General features: G+C 40.3%; 1 protein-coding gene across 4 annotated transcripts in view; it reads right to left on the bottom strand.

Moving 5' to 3' along the window:
- gapvd1 (GTPase activating protein and VPS9 domains 1) overlaps nucleotides 1–12,765 on the bottom strand; it is a 32,080-nt gene extending 19,315 nt beyond the window's left edge. For 3 of the 4 annotated variants that reach the window (XM_071927839.2, XM_071927838.2, XM_071927840.2), the window contains exons 1-7: nucleotides 12,642–12,765; nucleotides 7,118–7,336; nucleotides 5,095–5,362; nucleotides 4,388–4,960; nucleotides 4,213–4,296; nucleotides 3,955–4,089; nucleotides 2,543–2,735 (exon numbers count right to left, since the gene is read on the bottom strand). In XM_071927839.2, the coding sequence (XP_071783940.1) occupies nucleotides 2,543–2,735; nucleotides 3,955–4,089; nucleotides 4,213–4,296; nucleotides 4,388–4,960; nucleotides 5,095–5,362; nucleotides 7,118–7,302 (1,438 nt within the window). In that variant the 5' untranslated portion in view covers nucleotides 7,303–7,336; nucleotides 12,642–12,765. Of the gene's footprint in view, nucleotides 1–2,542; nucleotides 2,736–3,954; nucleotides 4,090–4,212; nucleotides 4,297–4,387; nucleotides 4,961–5,094; nucleotides 5,363–7,117; nucleotides 7,337–12,167; nucleotides 12,229–12,641 lie in introns of those variants that run through there. The other variant, XM_078285087.1, reaches the window with a different exon arrangement.
- Nucleotides 12,766–19,023: the final 6,258 nt, after the last annotated feature.

Below are 19,023 nucleotides of genomic sequence, written 5' to 3' on the forward strand. Positions count from 1 at the left end.
GTGATGTCACACCAACGTGCTGCCAGTAACTGCTATTCAAAATTAATGAGACTGATTTTATGGACTGTAATGTTGGTCCAAATTTTACATCCAAGTGAGGTTTACGTCACAGCAGCATTATCAGTTCCACACAGAAAATTATGTCAACCTTGAGCAAATCCTCTTGGAAATTGTCACAGTTATCTTTTCATGTTTTCCAGTTATTTCTCTATGTAGCTATACACCGGTTTCACATCAAAGATGAGTTAACCTTGTTTCTGGCTATGGTAAATAGTTAGTTTTCACTAACAAAGATTGAACTTTCCTGTGGCATAAAAATAACATTTCAAACCTGAACATAGTATCCCTATTTAACTATGCACAGTCCACAGGTTAATCTGCATACACATTTTACACACAGGACAACACATAGACAGCTCTGCTCATTACATCTAGTTCATCTACCATTCCAAATGAGCCCTACAAGGAATAGAGACCCTAGATCTGCCATATTATTTGAATAATATGAATATTTCAGCACTGGTATATAGTGTTTAAAAAATAAAAAATAAAAAAAACATTTTTAAAAACCTGTCCAGTGTTGAAGACTGAAATTGTGTGGCCATTACACATTAACTCCTAATATTTAACAAATTTAAATATTAGCATCCAAAGTAAATTATCATTCTGTATCACCTATGCTGAAACGCTGTAATCTGTGCATGTTGAAATACCAACTGACCTGCTTCCAGGACATTTCAGGGATCACAACTGCATGCTAGACACAGTGAAGCACTCTCAAGCAGCACATGACGTGCATACCATTCTAATGACGGGTCTGACGGACTTCAGCCCAATATTTTGTGTTGTTATAGCATGATGCTCTGCATGGTTATAATGCACTGCAGTGATTTAGGAAATTCTTTGGCTTCATCCACAGGATATAGTCACAATTACAGAAACACCAAAATACAAGTCCTAGACAGGTGAAGGTTTCTTGTGGTTCTGGATTTGTGTGGGATGCCTGGCATTGAATTTTTCCAATCATCTCTTGACGACTATGCAAATATAACTCAAGACCAACACTACGATTCCATGTGATTACATTCATCCAGGGTGGCAATTCTTTGTGAACACAAGTGATGTTTTTCAATATAACAATGCATCTATCAAGGCAAGAATGGTCTCTTAAAAGGTTTGAAGAGCATGGAAAGGATGTTGGCTCTATGCCAAGCCCTTCAAGAACAAAACATTATCCCAATTGGGCATTTATAAGAGATCCTGAAATTGCGTCTGAGAAGTCCTCTTCAACCGCATTCATTAACAAGAAGGGCCAAGATGATCACTCAAAATACTTGAAGCTATTGTTTAAGTGATTACCTTTGCCCTTCCTCTTTAGGAGATGAGTGGATGCCAACTATGCTGTTAAGAGCACAACCACGCCATCACAGAGCCACCATCATTGTGGGCAGTCTTTACACTAGTGTTTCTTTTATTTTGACCATACCTCATGCATGGACCAGAAGGAGCAAAGAAAGATATATTTCTTTTCCCACTCTACCTGGAAATGAATAGCCATATCCCGCTGAATGAGGAAGCAAAAAGGAAAACTTAGAAAACCGAGTGTGTTAAAAACATGTTAGCCTCTAATGGGCCGAAGCAGGGTGCAGGGCAAAGCAGGCATGGTGAAAGCACATGGACAAGAGTGGTGCTGGGCTAGCAATAGGGAGGCAGGGTGATGACTGTACAGCTTCGAGCATGGACTGATGCTGGATGAGCGTAATCTAACACGTCACTGGGTGAGACACAGATACACGGTTTAGCTCTCTCCAGCCCTAATACGACTGACAGGCTAGGCTACCCACCAAAAGGGGTTACTAATGGAATGTGAGCAGACAGAGTGGTGGTTGTGGGGTCCCAGGATGTTATAGCTGCTAAGTGTTGTCCTGGTCATTCATTGGCAGCACAGGAGGAAAGGAGGAAAAGTACATCTCAAAATTCAATATAATACTATTTCAAGTATCACAAGTCAAGTTTTATGTATATAAACATCATATTTCAGAGAAGCAAGTAGAAGTGGTTCATTTCTAATCGAGGGGGAGTTGCTACAGCATCATTTGTCTTGGAAATGCTAATGAAGGTAGTCTATGCATCTTTCCATCCATTCCAATTAAAATGAGTTCATTTATATTTGGTAATTTAATTGGTTGTCATTTCTGTAATTGAGCCCCAATCCAGGCCGTGCTAATTATCTTTATAACAAGCTGAGAAGAAGCTCATTAGCTTCCTACAAAACAAGTGCCTTTCACTAGCCATCACCACTCAACTCAACTTGTTTATTTTACTCCTCATTAGAGGAAATATAAGAGTTCTAGCTTCCACTTCTTGTTTCAAATTCTGGTGTTCATAAAAAGCACAATGGCCTTCAAATCCTCACATCAGGAAATTACAAGAAGTTGCATCATATTCAGCACATCAATAATGAATTCTGAGAGCCAGAGTGGCCGAGAGGCAGAGGCTGCAGGTGTGGAATAACAACGTTAGAGGCTACGAAGATAGGTACCTATGGGGAGTCTGTTCTTCTTGTTGGCAGGAGTGGTAGCTGGGGAGAGCTGGGGGGTGTTGGAGGGGGTGAGCTCCAGACTGTTACTCTTCACAGTTCGGGACTGGGGCACGTTGGCCAGCAGGGTCTCCAAAGCCATGTGCTCCTCCTCCCGAAGGTGGTCCCCTGCCATCACACTCCGCACAAAGTCCACCTGAGCAGGACGTGCAAGACACGTTTTTTAAGATCATCGTTCAGCTCTACTGCATCACATTTCATGGTTCTCAGTCCTTGGGAGTCAACAACAAACCCTTCTGAAGAGGGGTGTGAGATGTCTCCCTTTCTGGTCTGACAAGTTTGGGCTTGTCAAGCTCATATTCTGTTGCACTGGAATCTAAACTGTCGCTAGTTTAAAATACACCAGGCTTACAGTTAAGGCCACACACAGACCAAGGCTAGTAAAACACGTTAAATATAATTGATTTCATATCATTTCACCTAGCCACTTTTTGGGCTCAAAATGGTCATAGGGTCATCTTGACTGATGCATTGGATGTTTGTCAGGTGCAAGCACTGCACAGAATCCAACATTCTTTTGATTCTAATGGCTGTTTCCAATAGGGGTTTTGCCTATATGGTGCAAGTATATGATGTCATCGATACATAGCCATGATAGTTGTTGCCTACTAGGGACGGGGTAATGGGTGGTACAAGTTATTGAAGTCAGGCTGAAATCAAACAAGGAAAAAACATATTTTTCACAGGACAATTTTATAATCCACCAAATAAAGTTTTGTACAATGAGTGACCCATGAGTCACTCTGTAAACTTGGTTAAAAGTTTGGGTCTTCAATATATTCAATAATGTTTAAAAACTTTCACATGGAATTACAAATAGAACAAGAGGCACTTAGAGGCACTAGAGTTGCCTAACGTCCCGCCATAATCACCATGATATATTAAACATAACCAGTTACACTAATGAGGTCATGAATTAAGCTAATTAATACATTGATTTGTAAATATTTCTGTCAACATACTTGTCTTCACATAACACATGAGCACTATTAATATGAACTCTGTTTTTAAAGAATTAAGCAGTTACAGCAGTTTCAAGAAAATCAGTTTTTCCTTATTAATATGCAAATTTATGCAGCAAGGTGTTCCAAAATCGAATCAGATCATCTACTCTATCTGCTCTCTCTCTCTCTACACTCTGTGGTGTAGGTGTGAAGTTTCTATCATGCATTGTTCTTGAGTTATTGCGTTCACGATAATGCATATACACACAGACAGACTTACACACAGACAGCACCATGACAACATAATGTCCCACACACCAAGTAATGTACTATGGTGATGGGACATTAAACAACTCAAATACTGATGTTTCATTTGGGTATCACTAGTAAAAACTTGAATGAGGAACCTACCAGCGCTAGCAGCTGATTATGTGTCATATAGACCACAGTCCTGCTGAGGCCTTCTAGGAGGTTCATTGAGGACATGGGTGGAGTCTCCACTGCTCTTCCTCCAATCACCACATCCAGAAACGCTGCAACACAACTCTGGAGAGACAGACCAAGAAATGTAACTTAGTACAAGGAGAAATAAATATCATGCACTCAGGCTGCAATTACAAAAATGCTACACTGGTAACATATTAAATGACACCAAGGTGAGGTGCTTACCTTATCAAATTTGGACAAACTGCTTTTTCGCCTGGGGTCTCCATCATCATCAGCCATGGCCAGTTGCTGCAGAAGTTGCCCTACCTGTACAACAAAAACGATGCAATGTCCATCTAGATTGCAGAATGATATCCACATATACTGTATGAGTGTGAACACTTGCTCTGCCACTGACCTGCATTAGGTTGAAGCGGGCCACTTCATTGATGGGGGCATCTGAGATGATACCGTACTGCTCCGGGTTGACTATAGCTGGGCAGATGAAGCAGGTCAGCAGCAGGTCTGTACACATGGTGCGCACCTCACCCACCTCGAGACGCTCCACGCACGACAGCGTCTTGTACATCTGGGACACAATCCAGCGCAGGCTGTGGGGAAAGCAGTAGGTGTTCTGCTTCAAGTAACCGATAAACTTGTTGACCAGAGCGACCAACTTGGCTTCATTGGCCTCCACGGCCGCCTGCACCCTCTGCCTGTAGCCCTCAGAGCCCTTCTCCCCGAAGCGTTCCTGCTGGGCCGGAGTGAGGCGCTCCGTCACCTTGGCTGGGTCCGTCTCCAGGTGGTCTTCGTCCTCCACCAGCAGCTGCATGATGGGCTCATGGAGGGTGGCAGTGAGGAAGAGCTTGGCTGAATACAGGCCCTCGGAGAAGAGCTTGAAAAGGATGCTGAAGGCACAGGTTCCCCGCCGCAGCAGACGCCGAGGGTTGTCGCTCTCCTTCAGCTCAAACTCTATCAAGTAGCGCAACACCTGGGAGTTGACAGGAAACAGATACGCCAATTTGAGATGTCCTGCCTTACTGACAACAGTTAAAGAGGTCTCATCTTACTGAGAAGCTATGAATGTGTTCTGCAAATGTGTAACACCAGAGTAACACCACTGACCTGTAGCAGGTAGCTCTCATCCTCCTGCATGATACAGTTGCCATAAAGTGAGGTGAAGACTGTATGAATGACCCCCTGGGTGTGCTCCTGGTTCAGCCTCTCTCCAGCCACCAGGCAGGACGCTACCAACCTGGGGTTCTCTCTCATCCTGGACAGGAACTCGCCATAGATGCTCTCCTGGAAGCCCAGAGTCTTGTAGCCATCAACAAACTGTGTGTCCTCCAGCACTTTGGCATGTTGGCAGCACTCAGCCGGAGAGGCCTCCGCACTGTAAGACAGGGTTGTTTCATTATTAACAGAGCATAAAGCTATACACAGCACTGACAGCAAGTTTTAACAGAGATGCATAAAGCCCAGGCTGCTGATTGGTGGTTAGACAGACAAGTAATTGTACCACATGCTCAACGATCAAAGGGCTGCTCTGACTCTGCAATTTCCCTTTAGGACAACTGATCTAAACTGTAGTCTAGGGGCCCTGGCATAGACCTTATTGAGATTTACACAGAATTAATACAATTAAAACCATCACATCAGAGTGTGTTTAATGCTATAAATACTTACTTCACTAAATGTAAATGTCACTGTGTTATTAAAAAAAAAACAGTCTAGGTTTCTCTCAAAAACCAGGAGGAAAATACCTTTTCAGTCTTTGCCAACTGATTCTGGGAACATGTAGGCTACTCAAACTTAATGCTCAACAGGAAGCATGTCCAAAGCCACAAGTTTCAATTTTAGTTCTCAACTTTATTCATTTTAAGTCATACAAATGTCCATCAGGAGAGATTAGCCTAGCTGTAGGTTTGGAAACACACCCAAGATTTCTGCTGAGCTTATTATACAGAACCCAGCAGCAAGTGGAGCTACCAAATGTATGCAAGAACAATACACAGAATCAAACTTGAACTTGTATTTGTGCTTTGGTGTTTGTTACTTAGTATTTGTACCTGTGCTGTAGTATTTGTACTCACAGAAAATTTTCACTATGTGTCTTTGAACATATGTTGTAGCATTTGAACTTATTGATAGGAAAACTGCAAACTTAAGGTAAAATATTTGCATGTTTTAAAGCACAGGACAAGTTCAAATGTGGAATCTGCACTCTTGGATATTTGGAATCCATATTAAATGAAAGCACAATTGTTGGTTTTTTCCCCAAAATGACAACGGGCATTTTAATGCCTTGCTATAGCACAACAGGTCCTTGACAGCATTACGTCAATGTCAGACAATGTCAAAATCAGCAGTGCCTGGAGAGAAGTACACAGCCTCTTACAGTGACCTGGTGAGCAATGATAATTTTAGCTACACCCTCCATTTCATCAACGGCTCCTCATCCTGTTTATTAAGAGCAAGCACAGCAATCACTCACTTTCTCTTGTCTATTTTTATTTTCAACAATGTTATCCCCTCTTTGTTACAGTTCAGCTAACCTGAACAGCCATAGCAACGAGAATAACGCTCCTTGCGCCCTTTGAGCTCTTCCTTTCTCGGTTACTAGCAACGTCAGTCCCAGTTTCTATCACTTGGCATAATGATGACAACATGATGGCACAATTTACATTTCTTCTTGAGCTGACGAACCGATACGTCACTAGAATAATTGTCAGAATAATTAATTATCAAAATAATCATTTGTTGTAGCCCTAGTGTGTTGACACAAGGGATGAACTGATACGGATACTGGTAAAGACTACAAAATCTTATCCTAGAATATCCCAAATCCGCTACCAAAGGCCACGCATACCAGGTCAGAAATTAAAGCGACTTGATTTTCTATTCTTTTCATACAGAGGGATGCCAGACTACTCTAATGAAAAAAAATCAATTATATCGCAATCCCTTAAGTCTATAATGTTCAGTAACCATAATGGATCAGCACTCTGTATCGGCCAATACATAAAGCATAGCACTTGGAATCTGTACTGGCAGTGAAGAAATGTTATCTGTGCATCCCCAGTTGTCATTTGGTGTCCATTCCCTTTTGTCTACTCGTGCCAGTGTGTAGGGTAGTGGTAGGACTAACCTGGTGAGAATGAGGCGATCGAGGTTGATCCTCTGCTGCTTGGCGATCCAGGCGGCCCGGTACAGCCTTTCAGCCGTCTTCAGCACGTCACCGTTGAGCCTCTGGATCAGCTGCTTCTCCGAGGCCACATACAGCCGCTCCTGCTTCAGGTGGTGGGCCAGAGTGTGGATGTCTGGCTTCACCATCTTCACCAGCTCAGGCAGGCAGAGAGGCAAAGGACTGGAGCAGGGAAAAGACAGAAAGTCTCAGTCACACTGAAATGCAGCGACTAATGGTGGAAACTCCCAAGGAATTAGGTGAACATGAGGAACAGAAGCTAAACCGTGTAACAAAAGCCAACGTCAGTTTTAAGTTCAGTATTAAATGCACAACGAAGAAAAGAGTTGGGTCTACTACACAGTAGCTGCCACAAAAATATGGTGATCGGCACTACACATTAAAATTGAGTGTTGCATATAGGCAGACACAGGGCTGGGTATCAAAAACAAAGAAGAACATGACTTTTTAGTTCTAAAAACATTTTGGTTCTAAAAACCTTCAAACTGTTAAATTCTTCCAATGGGATCACAAGTTTCTTTTTATGTATGGGCATTTTTACTGAGGAAATCAATTGAGCATGGTCTGATTCTATTGAGAATTGAAGATAACAAGCAAATATTAATGAAATGTGCTTTCAGTTGACAAAGAAATGCATTCAGTGTTTCCTGTAGAACATTTTGCAGATGGGGGAATTAGTGTGATTTTGGTTCTGAGACTCAGGTTTATTCATAGACCCCTAGCAGGATGAGTTCCAGTAGACTAGATATTGCAATTTAAGAATGGCTCTTATTTGGATATCGGCTAATGATATATGGTAATTATGTTGTATTTCTGTAATTATTAGGCTATTTTTTGGTGGTGGGCTGAGTGATGAGGCCAGAAGATAAACTGTAATTGTATTTACAGTTTTCTAGCTGTGGGGCAGTTTTCCAGGTGTGTGGGGCCATCACAGCTAAATTAATGTGAAGAACACAGTGGTATTAAATTATTGTCTTAAAATCAATACTGAATTTGAACTACTGCATTAGATACATTTGTTATTATTATTATTATTATTATTATTATTATTATTATTATTATTATTTGTTATTTATTTTTTTCTTATGAGCCCCCATATTATATAACTCAAATGCCAAGGAAAATGCCATTACAGATTAAATCAACTAGAATGAAGAATGGTAACATCTTATGGTTCACTTCAACTCCAGTTTCCTCAACAAAAAAAAACAAAAAAAAAAAAAAAAAAAAGTCCATTTCCTTTCTGGGAAATAGTGTCAGTATTCACCATTTAAACAAAGCAACATTCAAAAGTAAAAGTATCCAGAAGAAGAGCGGGAAAAGGTTTTCTTTCCTGTAAAGGTCTGGCAGAATCCTAGCTCACACATGATGCTCACGTCATACAAGGGAAGTGATCATCTGCATTCAGTGTGCTTCACACACTCTGGGCTGGCAACAATAGCAAGGCCCCAGTCTCAAGCTTTTTTTCCACAAGCTACGGGTGTCATTATACACACCAGAATATGCAAATCACATTCTCCGTTTTCCAGATATACACAGCCAGGACATACAAACCAAACTGAACGCATGAAATTTAAATGATTTCTTGGAGAATCCTTTGCACAAAAAGCTCTTTGTGGCTGGCTGCTAACATGGCAAACAGACCATACTGTGGAGTTAGGACTCTGGGACGTGAATGAGAGCAGACTAGAGAAAACTGCCTCAGAGTGGGAATGACTACAAGACAGTGTCAAAGCCTGCAAGCTAACAGACAACCACAACAGCATGGTTGATATGCCTGACAAATCGAATATGTTATGCAGATTAAAATATATGAGAGGCCCTACATTCAAAGCCCTTGATAAGGCATGAATAAATAGGATAGTGATTATGATCGAGCTTATCCCTAATTACCGTAATAGATTTTGTATCATTTTTTTAAACCAGATAATGGTTAGGTAAGTGTCAACCGCTTCAATCTCTACTATCTACCGCTCTACCATCAGTACGCCTTTTAAATAATCAATAGATCAGATAGGAAAACAAATAAGCAAATCTAATTTTCCTTTTGATTTATTTATTTTACATACGAGGGTGGATTCACAGGTGACTGGCTGACAAGTAAACTTCCATGCATGCACTTGCACGTTCTTAAACAAGCACATTCCTTACAGACCTGAACGGAAGTGAAAAAGCAGCTAGGCTATGAAGCAGCTACATGGCTCAACTGCCATGTTTCATGAACTTCCTGTGCCTGCCTACTCCAAATCAAATCAATTACTTGCACAGAGCTACCTGGTGAGTCAGTCATGGACAGCACTGGGGAAGTCTAAAGCAGAAGAGAAACCAAACAAAAGAGGGTGGGAGGGAAGGCATAGGCCTAGTCTGCAACCTTCAGAGTTGTGTGAGAATGATCATGGGTGAGGCAGGAGAGCCAATGAATACTGTTAACATGATGAAAGACAAGAGGACCAGCCACCCAATCCTAGCATCTGTACATTGGCTGCATCATAATTACACCAACAAGATGCAAGATCGAGACAAAACAGTGGCTTCAAAAATATTCAAAATCAGCATAATTGACCATTTCAGTTCTCCACTGGACAACAGATTAGATAATGCCAAGGCGACATAAGGACAAAAAGATAAAGAAAAAGAAGAAAAAAAAGAAAAAGAAAAAGAAAAAAGAAACACTACTCCATAAAGTGATGTAGGAAAACATCACAAAGCACCGCGGTGAAGGTGTTTGGAACACAGCCCAATCTTCCCACTACATGAACACACACAGAGCAATGGAACAAAGTGCTTTTTATAGATATTCAAATGATTTCACTTTCTAAAAAGGGTATTCATGGTTTGGAGACAACATCCCCTTCTCACTTCCCCTCCAATAATTTCTTATGCTGCTCAGCAAACAACTAATGTAAGTACATGAAATTAATCAGTAAGCTTTCCCACTACTAGACAAAGCATTGTCACGCAGTGGGTTTGCATACTAAGACACAGCATAGATAAATACTCCAATATTTTATGGTCGCTAGTCCAATTCAGATGCATACAGATTATGCGGAGAAACTTAAAATGGGTAAAGAACATTAAAATAAATGTGAACACAAAACTAAGGCTCCTAGAAATCATTCACCAACATTGTCATAATCCAGCACTGCAGTACAATGTCTCCAGTGTTTTGCAGAGACAATAACAACAAAAAGAAATCTAATAAAAGGGCCTTTGCCTGTTCCACTGTGTCTTAGCGTATGCAACTCAGAGCATTTACTTTTGTCGTAAGCATTGCTCCAATTATGATATTATGGAACTGTTGTATTGGGTTCTATCATGACAATTTATATTTAATTATAAAATTACAAGTTAATTCCACTGCTTTGCCCAACTCCTCTGCCATCCCATTGACCCTTAGAAACATCTAGGTGTTTTGTATTGATTAAGGGGCTAAACAAAAAAACTATGTGTGAAGGAAAAGAGTAGGCCTACCACTTAGTGGCAGCACCACCCGAACAAATGTATAGCCACAATCCCAGCCCTAATTGTCAAGATATTATAGGCTTTATAGAAGAAAACACAAGCCTACACCTAAACAATGTGGGCTAGGCCTACAGAATGGGCCTAGGAATTACTGAACACCCAGTTTCAAGGCAAAGAACCCTTGTTCATACTCACTTAATTACTAGACAAAATCTTGCTACATATTTGATTACCTCTGACTACAGTTACTTATTTCCCCATGAATGGAAGATATCTGAACTTCCTGACTCTTACAACTCCCAGAGCATACAGTTGACTGACCCCCACTGACTGAGCCTCAAGAAGTGACATAATGACATCAGCATTCTGATCTCCGCAAGGAGCATGGAGATGGATGCATTGACAATATATCATTTCAACTGAATGGATCCATGTTGGTACACTCCTATTGTACATCATCAACAATAGACTGTCTGCCCACGAACCCAGTAGTACAGTCAGTTTTTCTTTCTTTTAATCCAAATTCACCATTTGTCAAAGACCAAGAAATTACTCAAGTTAGTGGGAGAATATAGACAGTGTACCAGATGACAGTCAAGAGCCAAACAGAGGAGAACCACACAATTGACAGGTAGCTGGGCAGAGGTGATTACACGTGACACACCTGCTTTGGCTGAAATGGGCACAGGAAAAATTATAATGAGCTACATGAAAGACATTTGGACAAAGGAAAAGTACACTTACTTCATAATAAAATTCTTTAGCGATATGCTATCCAAACCCTTGCAACGATTGCTTGTGCGATCTGCTGACATTTAAATTATAGCCTGTCAACCATCACTTAGCATTAAATATTGAAAGCTACTTTCTCAACGGAGATCTGGAGTTTTCATGTAAATGTCCAATTTGCTATCCTGTGGGCTCCATTTGCAGCACTGGGCTCAGCCATGAACAAAATTTCTCTTCAGTTTTAATAATGTTAGCACAAAAATACCAATGGCAGCTGTGACAAGTAATCCAATCATCACACCAGGGTGGAGACTGGTGATTTGTGAGGGCTCCAAAACCTGCTTTAACTAAGTAACCCACAATATCAAAAACAAAGTAACAGAGACACCAGGGGCTTAATGTGCAGTGACCACAAAGACTCAGCCCTTTTGTGGCATGCAGACGAGAGCATGGATAATTCGGGGAAATGACCAGTCCCAATGTGGGAAGTAATGATTGTATAGAGACAGAGGACTAAGGACAAAACAGGAGACAGTCACTTCTAAGCTATTAAGAGTTCAGGTTGCAATCCAGTGCTGTTAATTATGCTGTGCCGTTTAACGACAGAATGCCATTATATTCTACTTTCAGTGACCTTAAATGACCTGAACAACTGTTCAAGTAATGTGTCTGAATGGCATTTGGACAAAACTTTAAACATACCTTGCCCCGCCTAAACGGGTGGAGGCAAATTTTACACGAAAAGTTGAGAACCACCGACTCAGAAAAATAACATTTTAATATGCTGTTAACGTTAACTTACATGTGTAGAATTCACTTGATCCGAATATGTTGTCTATCCAGCCACCCGAGCTTGATAAACACCGTACGCTAGGCAGCCAGCAAAACGAGCTGAGTTAACTTAACGTCAGCTAACACTAGCTAGGATAACTTGGCTAAGCTTGCCACCAGGCGAGTTTGAAACACATAACGTTATCTAATAAAACATCTAGGTCAGCTAAACGACAATAGTTGCGTAGCACATCCGTGATACCAGTCAAGACGAATTGGTGCTTCTGTTGTTGTGAAGGAGGAGCACAGATACCAAATTGCCGAACTGGCTAACCTAGCATTACCAAGCTAACGTTAACCAAGTTAAAGTCGGCTAACGTTAGCTAGCCAAACAGGGTGAGCTAACGTTAAGCTAGTTAGCTACGTTAGCTTAGCTACAGACTGCAAGCTGATGAATGGCCAAACATGATGAACAAAATATGCTAACGTAAATTCAACAACTTACCAAGTGTAGTTAATGTGTACTGACTGTTCACAATTTCTCTAAATACCGTTGATCATGAGATTTTTCGAAAGAGTGTTGTCTGTTAGCGGATGGTCGTCTCACTCTGGCTTCTGCAGGAGCGAACACTGCTAACTGTCATTTGCTGTCATCACGAGGAGACCTGCGCAACCCGCATGCGCAAAGGCTTGCGCTCATGGTTGTAGAGCAGTGTTGTTGCCTTCAGATGCTGTCGGAAATATCGCAATAATGACTTGAGGTGCCCAGTAGCTGCTGTCCTAAACAGGATGTCTCAGTTGGTGCATTATTTTGATTCTCAATATGACAGTATATTCAAGTGTAGTCATTCAATGTGAGTTTGTTGTACAAAACAAATGACCCATAGTGTGAGAGTGCACTGCTCTCTGACAGACACTGAAGGGATGATATTATGGGAATCATATGCAAATGTTTTATGAATGTGAAAGGTCTTTCTGCGTGCCATCTGAACGGTCAGCGTTAATTCTGCGGCTACACCAGCAGGTGACAAGACATTTTTACTGGTTAATACGGTGAAAGAAAAGAGGCAAATTGTGACCTTTGGCATTGCAAAGAGCTGCTCCTAAATGAGCCATCCTCCCCATTACCAGCCCCGAAGTCTCATCTTTGGTCTCATCGTGGGTGGTGGTGGTGGGGAGTGAATTTTATGAGGTGTGTTAGGGTTCACTAAGGAAAACAGGCTGCCACAACTTTAGAGGACTGAGTTTTTATTATATCTGTATTAATACTTCACTATATTTAGGACTCAAGAAAAGCAAACACCAAATGACAAGCCATTCATTTTACAGGATTAAGATGAATAATCCTCCCAAACCATCTTCTCAGTGGGACAATCAGCAGTGGGCAGAGAGGCAGTGGGACTCTATAGTGGGACCTTCAAGGAAAAGTTCAGCCCAAAATGAAAATTCAGTCATTATCTACTCTGCCCCATGTCCATGGAAACTCAGTTGAAGTTCTTAGGACCACTGAACACACAGCGAGTTAGCCCTTATAGTTCCCTCTCAGCTTTCTCCTGAACTATTGAAGCTAACAGGGAATTTACTAGCTATATTGGAAACAGATCTTACAATTATATTCAAAACAAATTAAGTAAAGACCTTTTTGGTTCTTCCATCTACATCTGCAATGTTCTGTTTTTGCAAGTTTCAAAACACAAAGGCAGAGATTATGATAGTTTTGATGCCCAAAATCAGAATAATCCTGATCCTACTGGAAGGATGATTCAGAGACATAAAGTAAAGAACATTACATTTAACCCAGAAGTTGTGATGTAACTGGTGAGGAGGTGAAGGTAAGTACAGTCTATACATCTTGAATATAGATTAAAATAGTATTTAATGTTCACATTTTATTAAATGAACAAAACCTTCAACACAAAGTCTCATACCACTGCTGCCATTCCAGGTGGAAGGCCTAGTCAATGAGAGATGCTGTAAGGTCCTTGACTTAATGAATGAAAACACTTTTCAGAGAAAGTGGAAGTTTTGCTTTGAATTATTTTTGACTTGAGACTTTGAATTTTGTCTTTAAGTTCCTATGAACTGTGTACTTATGCAGGTAAGTGAATACAGACTGTCTTTTACACATCTAGTGTAGTTCACCCAAGTCTTTTTGGCCTAACAACAGCTGTGACATTATTTGTCCAACAGATGGCAGGATAGAGTTCTATTTAAAGACTGCAAATCTCTGAAATCTTGATCTTGTATCTGGATCAGAATGATCCTATCTGATATCTTTGTCAAACTGGCTCCAAACTCTGATGGCCCTGGACTCTAGTTGGGACATTTATCCACAGCTATCAAGATCCCTTTCATATATGGTTTCCACTCAGAACCCTATGAGGACTCTTCAGAGTCTCATGATTACTCACAGGAACTTGTGGAATGCTGTTTTGCTGTATTGTCATTTTCACATGAACGATGTCGCAATTGTCAATAATATAGTCAGTATAATATAATCAGTTTTGCTTGAAAAAGCAGGTTTACTGTTAAGAGATTGGAGTGGTTCTGTAGCTCTTTTGGAAACTTCTGACACTCATTCTGTGAGAAATAAACACAGAGGAGCAGCTGAAGCAGAGTGAGTCCACAGCTCATCCTGCCAGGTTGTCCTCATCTGGGCCCAGTTTTTCAAAGCTTTTCATAGGATTTAAGTAACCAGACTGGATTAAATCTGAAATTTGGGAATTTCGAAACCTTTATCAAGCATAAATGTTGTTTTTCAAAACTAGAATGCAGAGATTAGGCTACTTTTTATGCCAAAGATTAGGAATTGAAGGGATTCAGGGTGGATTAAGAGACTTAAACTTAAATATAAAAGTTATATTTTCTTCTAAAAAATGTGAGTGATGAGGATGTAGGGAAAATACAGCCTATGCATCTTGGATATGGATAAAAAATTGTATTTAATGTTTACATTTTATTAAATAGGCTAAATAAAACCTTCAAAACAAAGTCTTACACCAGCAGCCTCAATTGCAGCCCGATGAACTAACTGGACGGTCAATGAGATGCTCTTGTGAACTTTTATTAAGGGTACTTGAATAATGAATGAAAACAGCAGAGAAATGGTAAGCGAGTAAAAAGTATTTTACAAGATTTCATCTAGGCCAACAACATGCTGAGACATTATTTGTCCACCAGATGTCGACATAGAGGTGTATTTAATACTGCAAAACTGGACTCTGCAATCTTGATCATGTGCTATCTGCATCAGAATGATCCAGAACAAACTTATTCAGTCCTGTTTTTTCCAATTTAGGAATATTGCTAGAATTAGACCAGTCATGTCAGACACTGATATGGAGAAAATGATCCACACCTTTGTGTCCTCAAGCCTGGACTACTCTAATTCCCTCTTCTCATCAAACTGCGACTGCAGCTAGGTTTCTGGAAAAGTAGTATAGTCACAGGTCCCACAGCATATTAATTTAACATGACTTTTAACTTAAAATTGTTGTATGCCTTGATGTCTGTATATGTGCTTGCTGTTTCAATATTTGTTTGCTTTATTAAGCACTTTTAATACTTTAATTATTGTTTTGAGGTGCTATACACATAAAGTTTACTTATTTACGTTATCGGATTAATAACCAAATTTCCGAGACAATACAGCATGCAAGTGTCCCAAAGAGTTTCATTGAATGCAAATCTCCCACGTTGGTGAACAAACGCGCGAAACGCCTGAGTCTGTCACAGACTATTATGCACCTATATATGTATATACCTATATATATTATATACTATATGCACCTCTCTGGACAAAGTGCCCCATTTGACCTGCGTAAATAACTTTAGTAAGTGCTTTTATCATACAAATTTCCACTTTGTACTGGTCTCCTCGATGAACATTTCTTTTCATTAGAGCACTTCTAACAGTAGCTAGCTAGCTACCTCCTAACAGCTTTACACCAACTGGGGTGGCTACACTAACGTTAGCTAACGTTTGCTAGTAGCTCACAGAAGTTGAAGCTAGGGAAAAAAGCAATTTCTATCACAGAATATGCAGGGGTATTTCTATTTTATATGGGCAATTCATTTACATTTTACTGTAGGATATGTTGCTTGAACCTTTTGTAGGTTTTTGTTGATTGATCAGTGTTGGCTAATCAGGTGGAATGGTGCCTTATGTGAAAGATATGTCACAAGCTTTTCTAAGCCAAAAGAGAGGTAGATAATTTTACTCTTTTTGAGGAGTATGCTCTTGAAATTTTTGGGTAACATGTTCAAATTTTGCTTGGCCAATTAAAATGTGTGGCTTTTTAACTGTTTCTACCTAGCTGCCTATGAACCTGGCCAACTTCTCATCTTCTGCCCCCACTGTGGGCCTTGTGGAAAGAGTCAGCATTCTTAACCCAGATAGGGGTAACATGAAGCAATGGTGTGAATGCTTCATGCATCAAGGACATGCTTGTCTGGCATATAAAATGCTTCATGACTTAATCAAGGACACACTATCAAGACACTATCAGCCCCCGTCTCTTAAGGAGATAAGGACCATCATGCAGCAGGTGTAGACTCTGTGGCTTTGATTATTCTATGGAGGTAAATATTTATTGAGCTCAATATCTAATAAGTGTTTATTTTCATCTGTGGCATGTGATCTTTTTTTCTGCCTTTGCACCTGCAGCTGGTCGTGGCTTTTAAGGCTTTGAAGAGCATAGGTTGGATTCACACAGACCTAAAACCAGATAAAACCAGACCAGATAGCATCATGCTGGTCAACCATATGGAACAGCCCTTCAGAGTCAAAGTAATTGACTTGATGTAGCCATTTCTGCTTCAGAAGTGAAGCGTGGCTACACCTCTCAGGCTGTTGCGTACAGGTAGGTTCTATGAGACCTGGACAGCTCATCTGCTGTGTGTGTTTGCAGTTTGCTAGCACTATTGTAAATGAGTAGTTGAGGTTCTGTCATTCCTCTATAGCTACTAGGATAAATGTTGAATTTAACTTTGTAATTCACAGCTGGTGTCAGTGTTTAGTACTGGTATAGTGTGTTCATGTGTCTGGATTGGTACCATGTCAGATGTTGTATTCTTGGTCATTTCTTATGTTTGCCTCTTCTATGTTTCTCTTCCACCCTCAGGTCTCCAGAAGTCCTCTTGGGCCTCCCAGTCTCTGAGGCCATAGACATGTGGGCTGTTGGTTGTGTTATGGCATACATGTTCTTGGCAAACACCTCTACCCTGCATACTGTGAGTATAATGCGGTCAGTAATATAATACCTATACTTGATTGTGTAGCTGCTCTAAGACCACCAGGCGGTTTCCACCACAGACAAATCTCCAAACCCATGTGGAGACTTGATGTTGCATGTAGGCTAATGTGATGCTATATTGTCTTTCCAGATGCATTTCATTGTGGAGCCAGGGAGCACCTGCTGGATGCTGGGACCAGGACCAGCTCTTTTTTCAGAAGAAACCCAGATTCCTTCCCTCACGTCTGGAGGCTAAAGGTATCGTAACACCCTCTTGCGTTGGTCCTATCTGCGTCGGTCCTATCTGGACCAATAACTTTTTCTCCCCCAGAAGATCCAATAACCCCTTTAAAACCCTGTTAAAAATGTATGAAGAAGTATCTAATGCATTCTGCGTTTATTTAGACACCGGCAGAGTTTAACTACGAAACTGGAATCCAGTCCAGAGAGAGCAGGAGCTTCATCCTCAGTTGTCTGGATGACCTGAGAGGGGTAGGTGGTCCCTGTTTTCTTGTACAAGAAAAGACTGAACTAGAAAAGGTTACATTTTCTGGAGAAAATTTGTGTGCTTGCTTTAGTTTGAAAGGTTAAAAATTTTAATTCATTAGAAAGAGTTTAATTACTTTATGTTTTACTTTTTGATTATTTGGAGCTCAAGCAATTGAATGAAAACAAAAAAGCTGACTTTTGTAGATATAATGAAATGAAAGTGTCTTTAGTACCACTAGCAGCAGCAGCAGTAGTAGTAGTAGCAGCAGTAGTGGTAGTACTAGTAGTAGCTATTAGTAATAGTAGTACTAGTACTAGTATTAGAATTTGAAAGTACACAAAAAAAATCCTCCCCCTCCCCCTCTGCTCCCTCCCTCCCGTAACTCCTCCCTCCAAACAAGGCTCAAGTGCGTGTGCATGTGCATGCCTGCCAATTGAGAGCGCGGGGGTAAACTTAATTCCAAATCTTTTCACAGGAGAGAGAGCACCGTTTTGATTGATTGAGCATTGGGAAAACATAATAAATTCCAAACCTTTTATGCAAAACACAGCTCTGCTAATTTATTAAGAATTCATGGTAATATAGTGCTGTAATTTGAAAATTCATAGGCAATAAAAACATTGATACAAATAGTATGAAACAACCATTTACACATAAACTGGCTGTGTACATGAATACTACTTTCTTGTAGTAATGCAAAATCCAAACCCTGTCAATAAAAGCATGTCCATAATTTATTGTACATCAGCAATGGTAATGAATACTGATTGGGACAAATATGCTGACTGAGGTACAATTTCTTATAAATTTATATCTACAGTATTTTCTGTAGTACACATTCATAGTAAAGGACTTACTGAATTGTTTTCCTCAAGCTTCTGACACAAACAAGCAGGAAATTCACCTCAACTAGATCCCCTGGCACAGTACTGTAATATTACATCCTGTTACAATAAAACAGGCAAAACGAACAGACATTGTTTTTCATTTTGATATTTTCAAGGGAAAGCTTTTCAATAAAGAAAGTGGAATGCAGATCAGAGGGAAGGAAATATTGTGATATTGAACACAGACACATTTCATATTTCTGAGAATATGAAATTCAGTCTATCAAGAGTGTGGTAACACTGTAGATGCATTGGCTTGGAGAACATAGAACAAAA

Source organism: Centroberyx gerrardi, chromosome 8, assembly GCF_048128805.1.
Source record: "Centroberyx gerrardi isolate f3 chromosome 8, fCenGer3.hap1.cur.20231027, whole genome shotgun sequence".
Taxonomy (NCBI): domain Eukaryota; kingdom Metazoa; phylum Chordata; class Actinopteri; order Beryciformes; family Berycidae; genus Centroberyx; species Centroberyx gerrardi.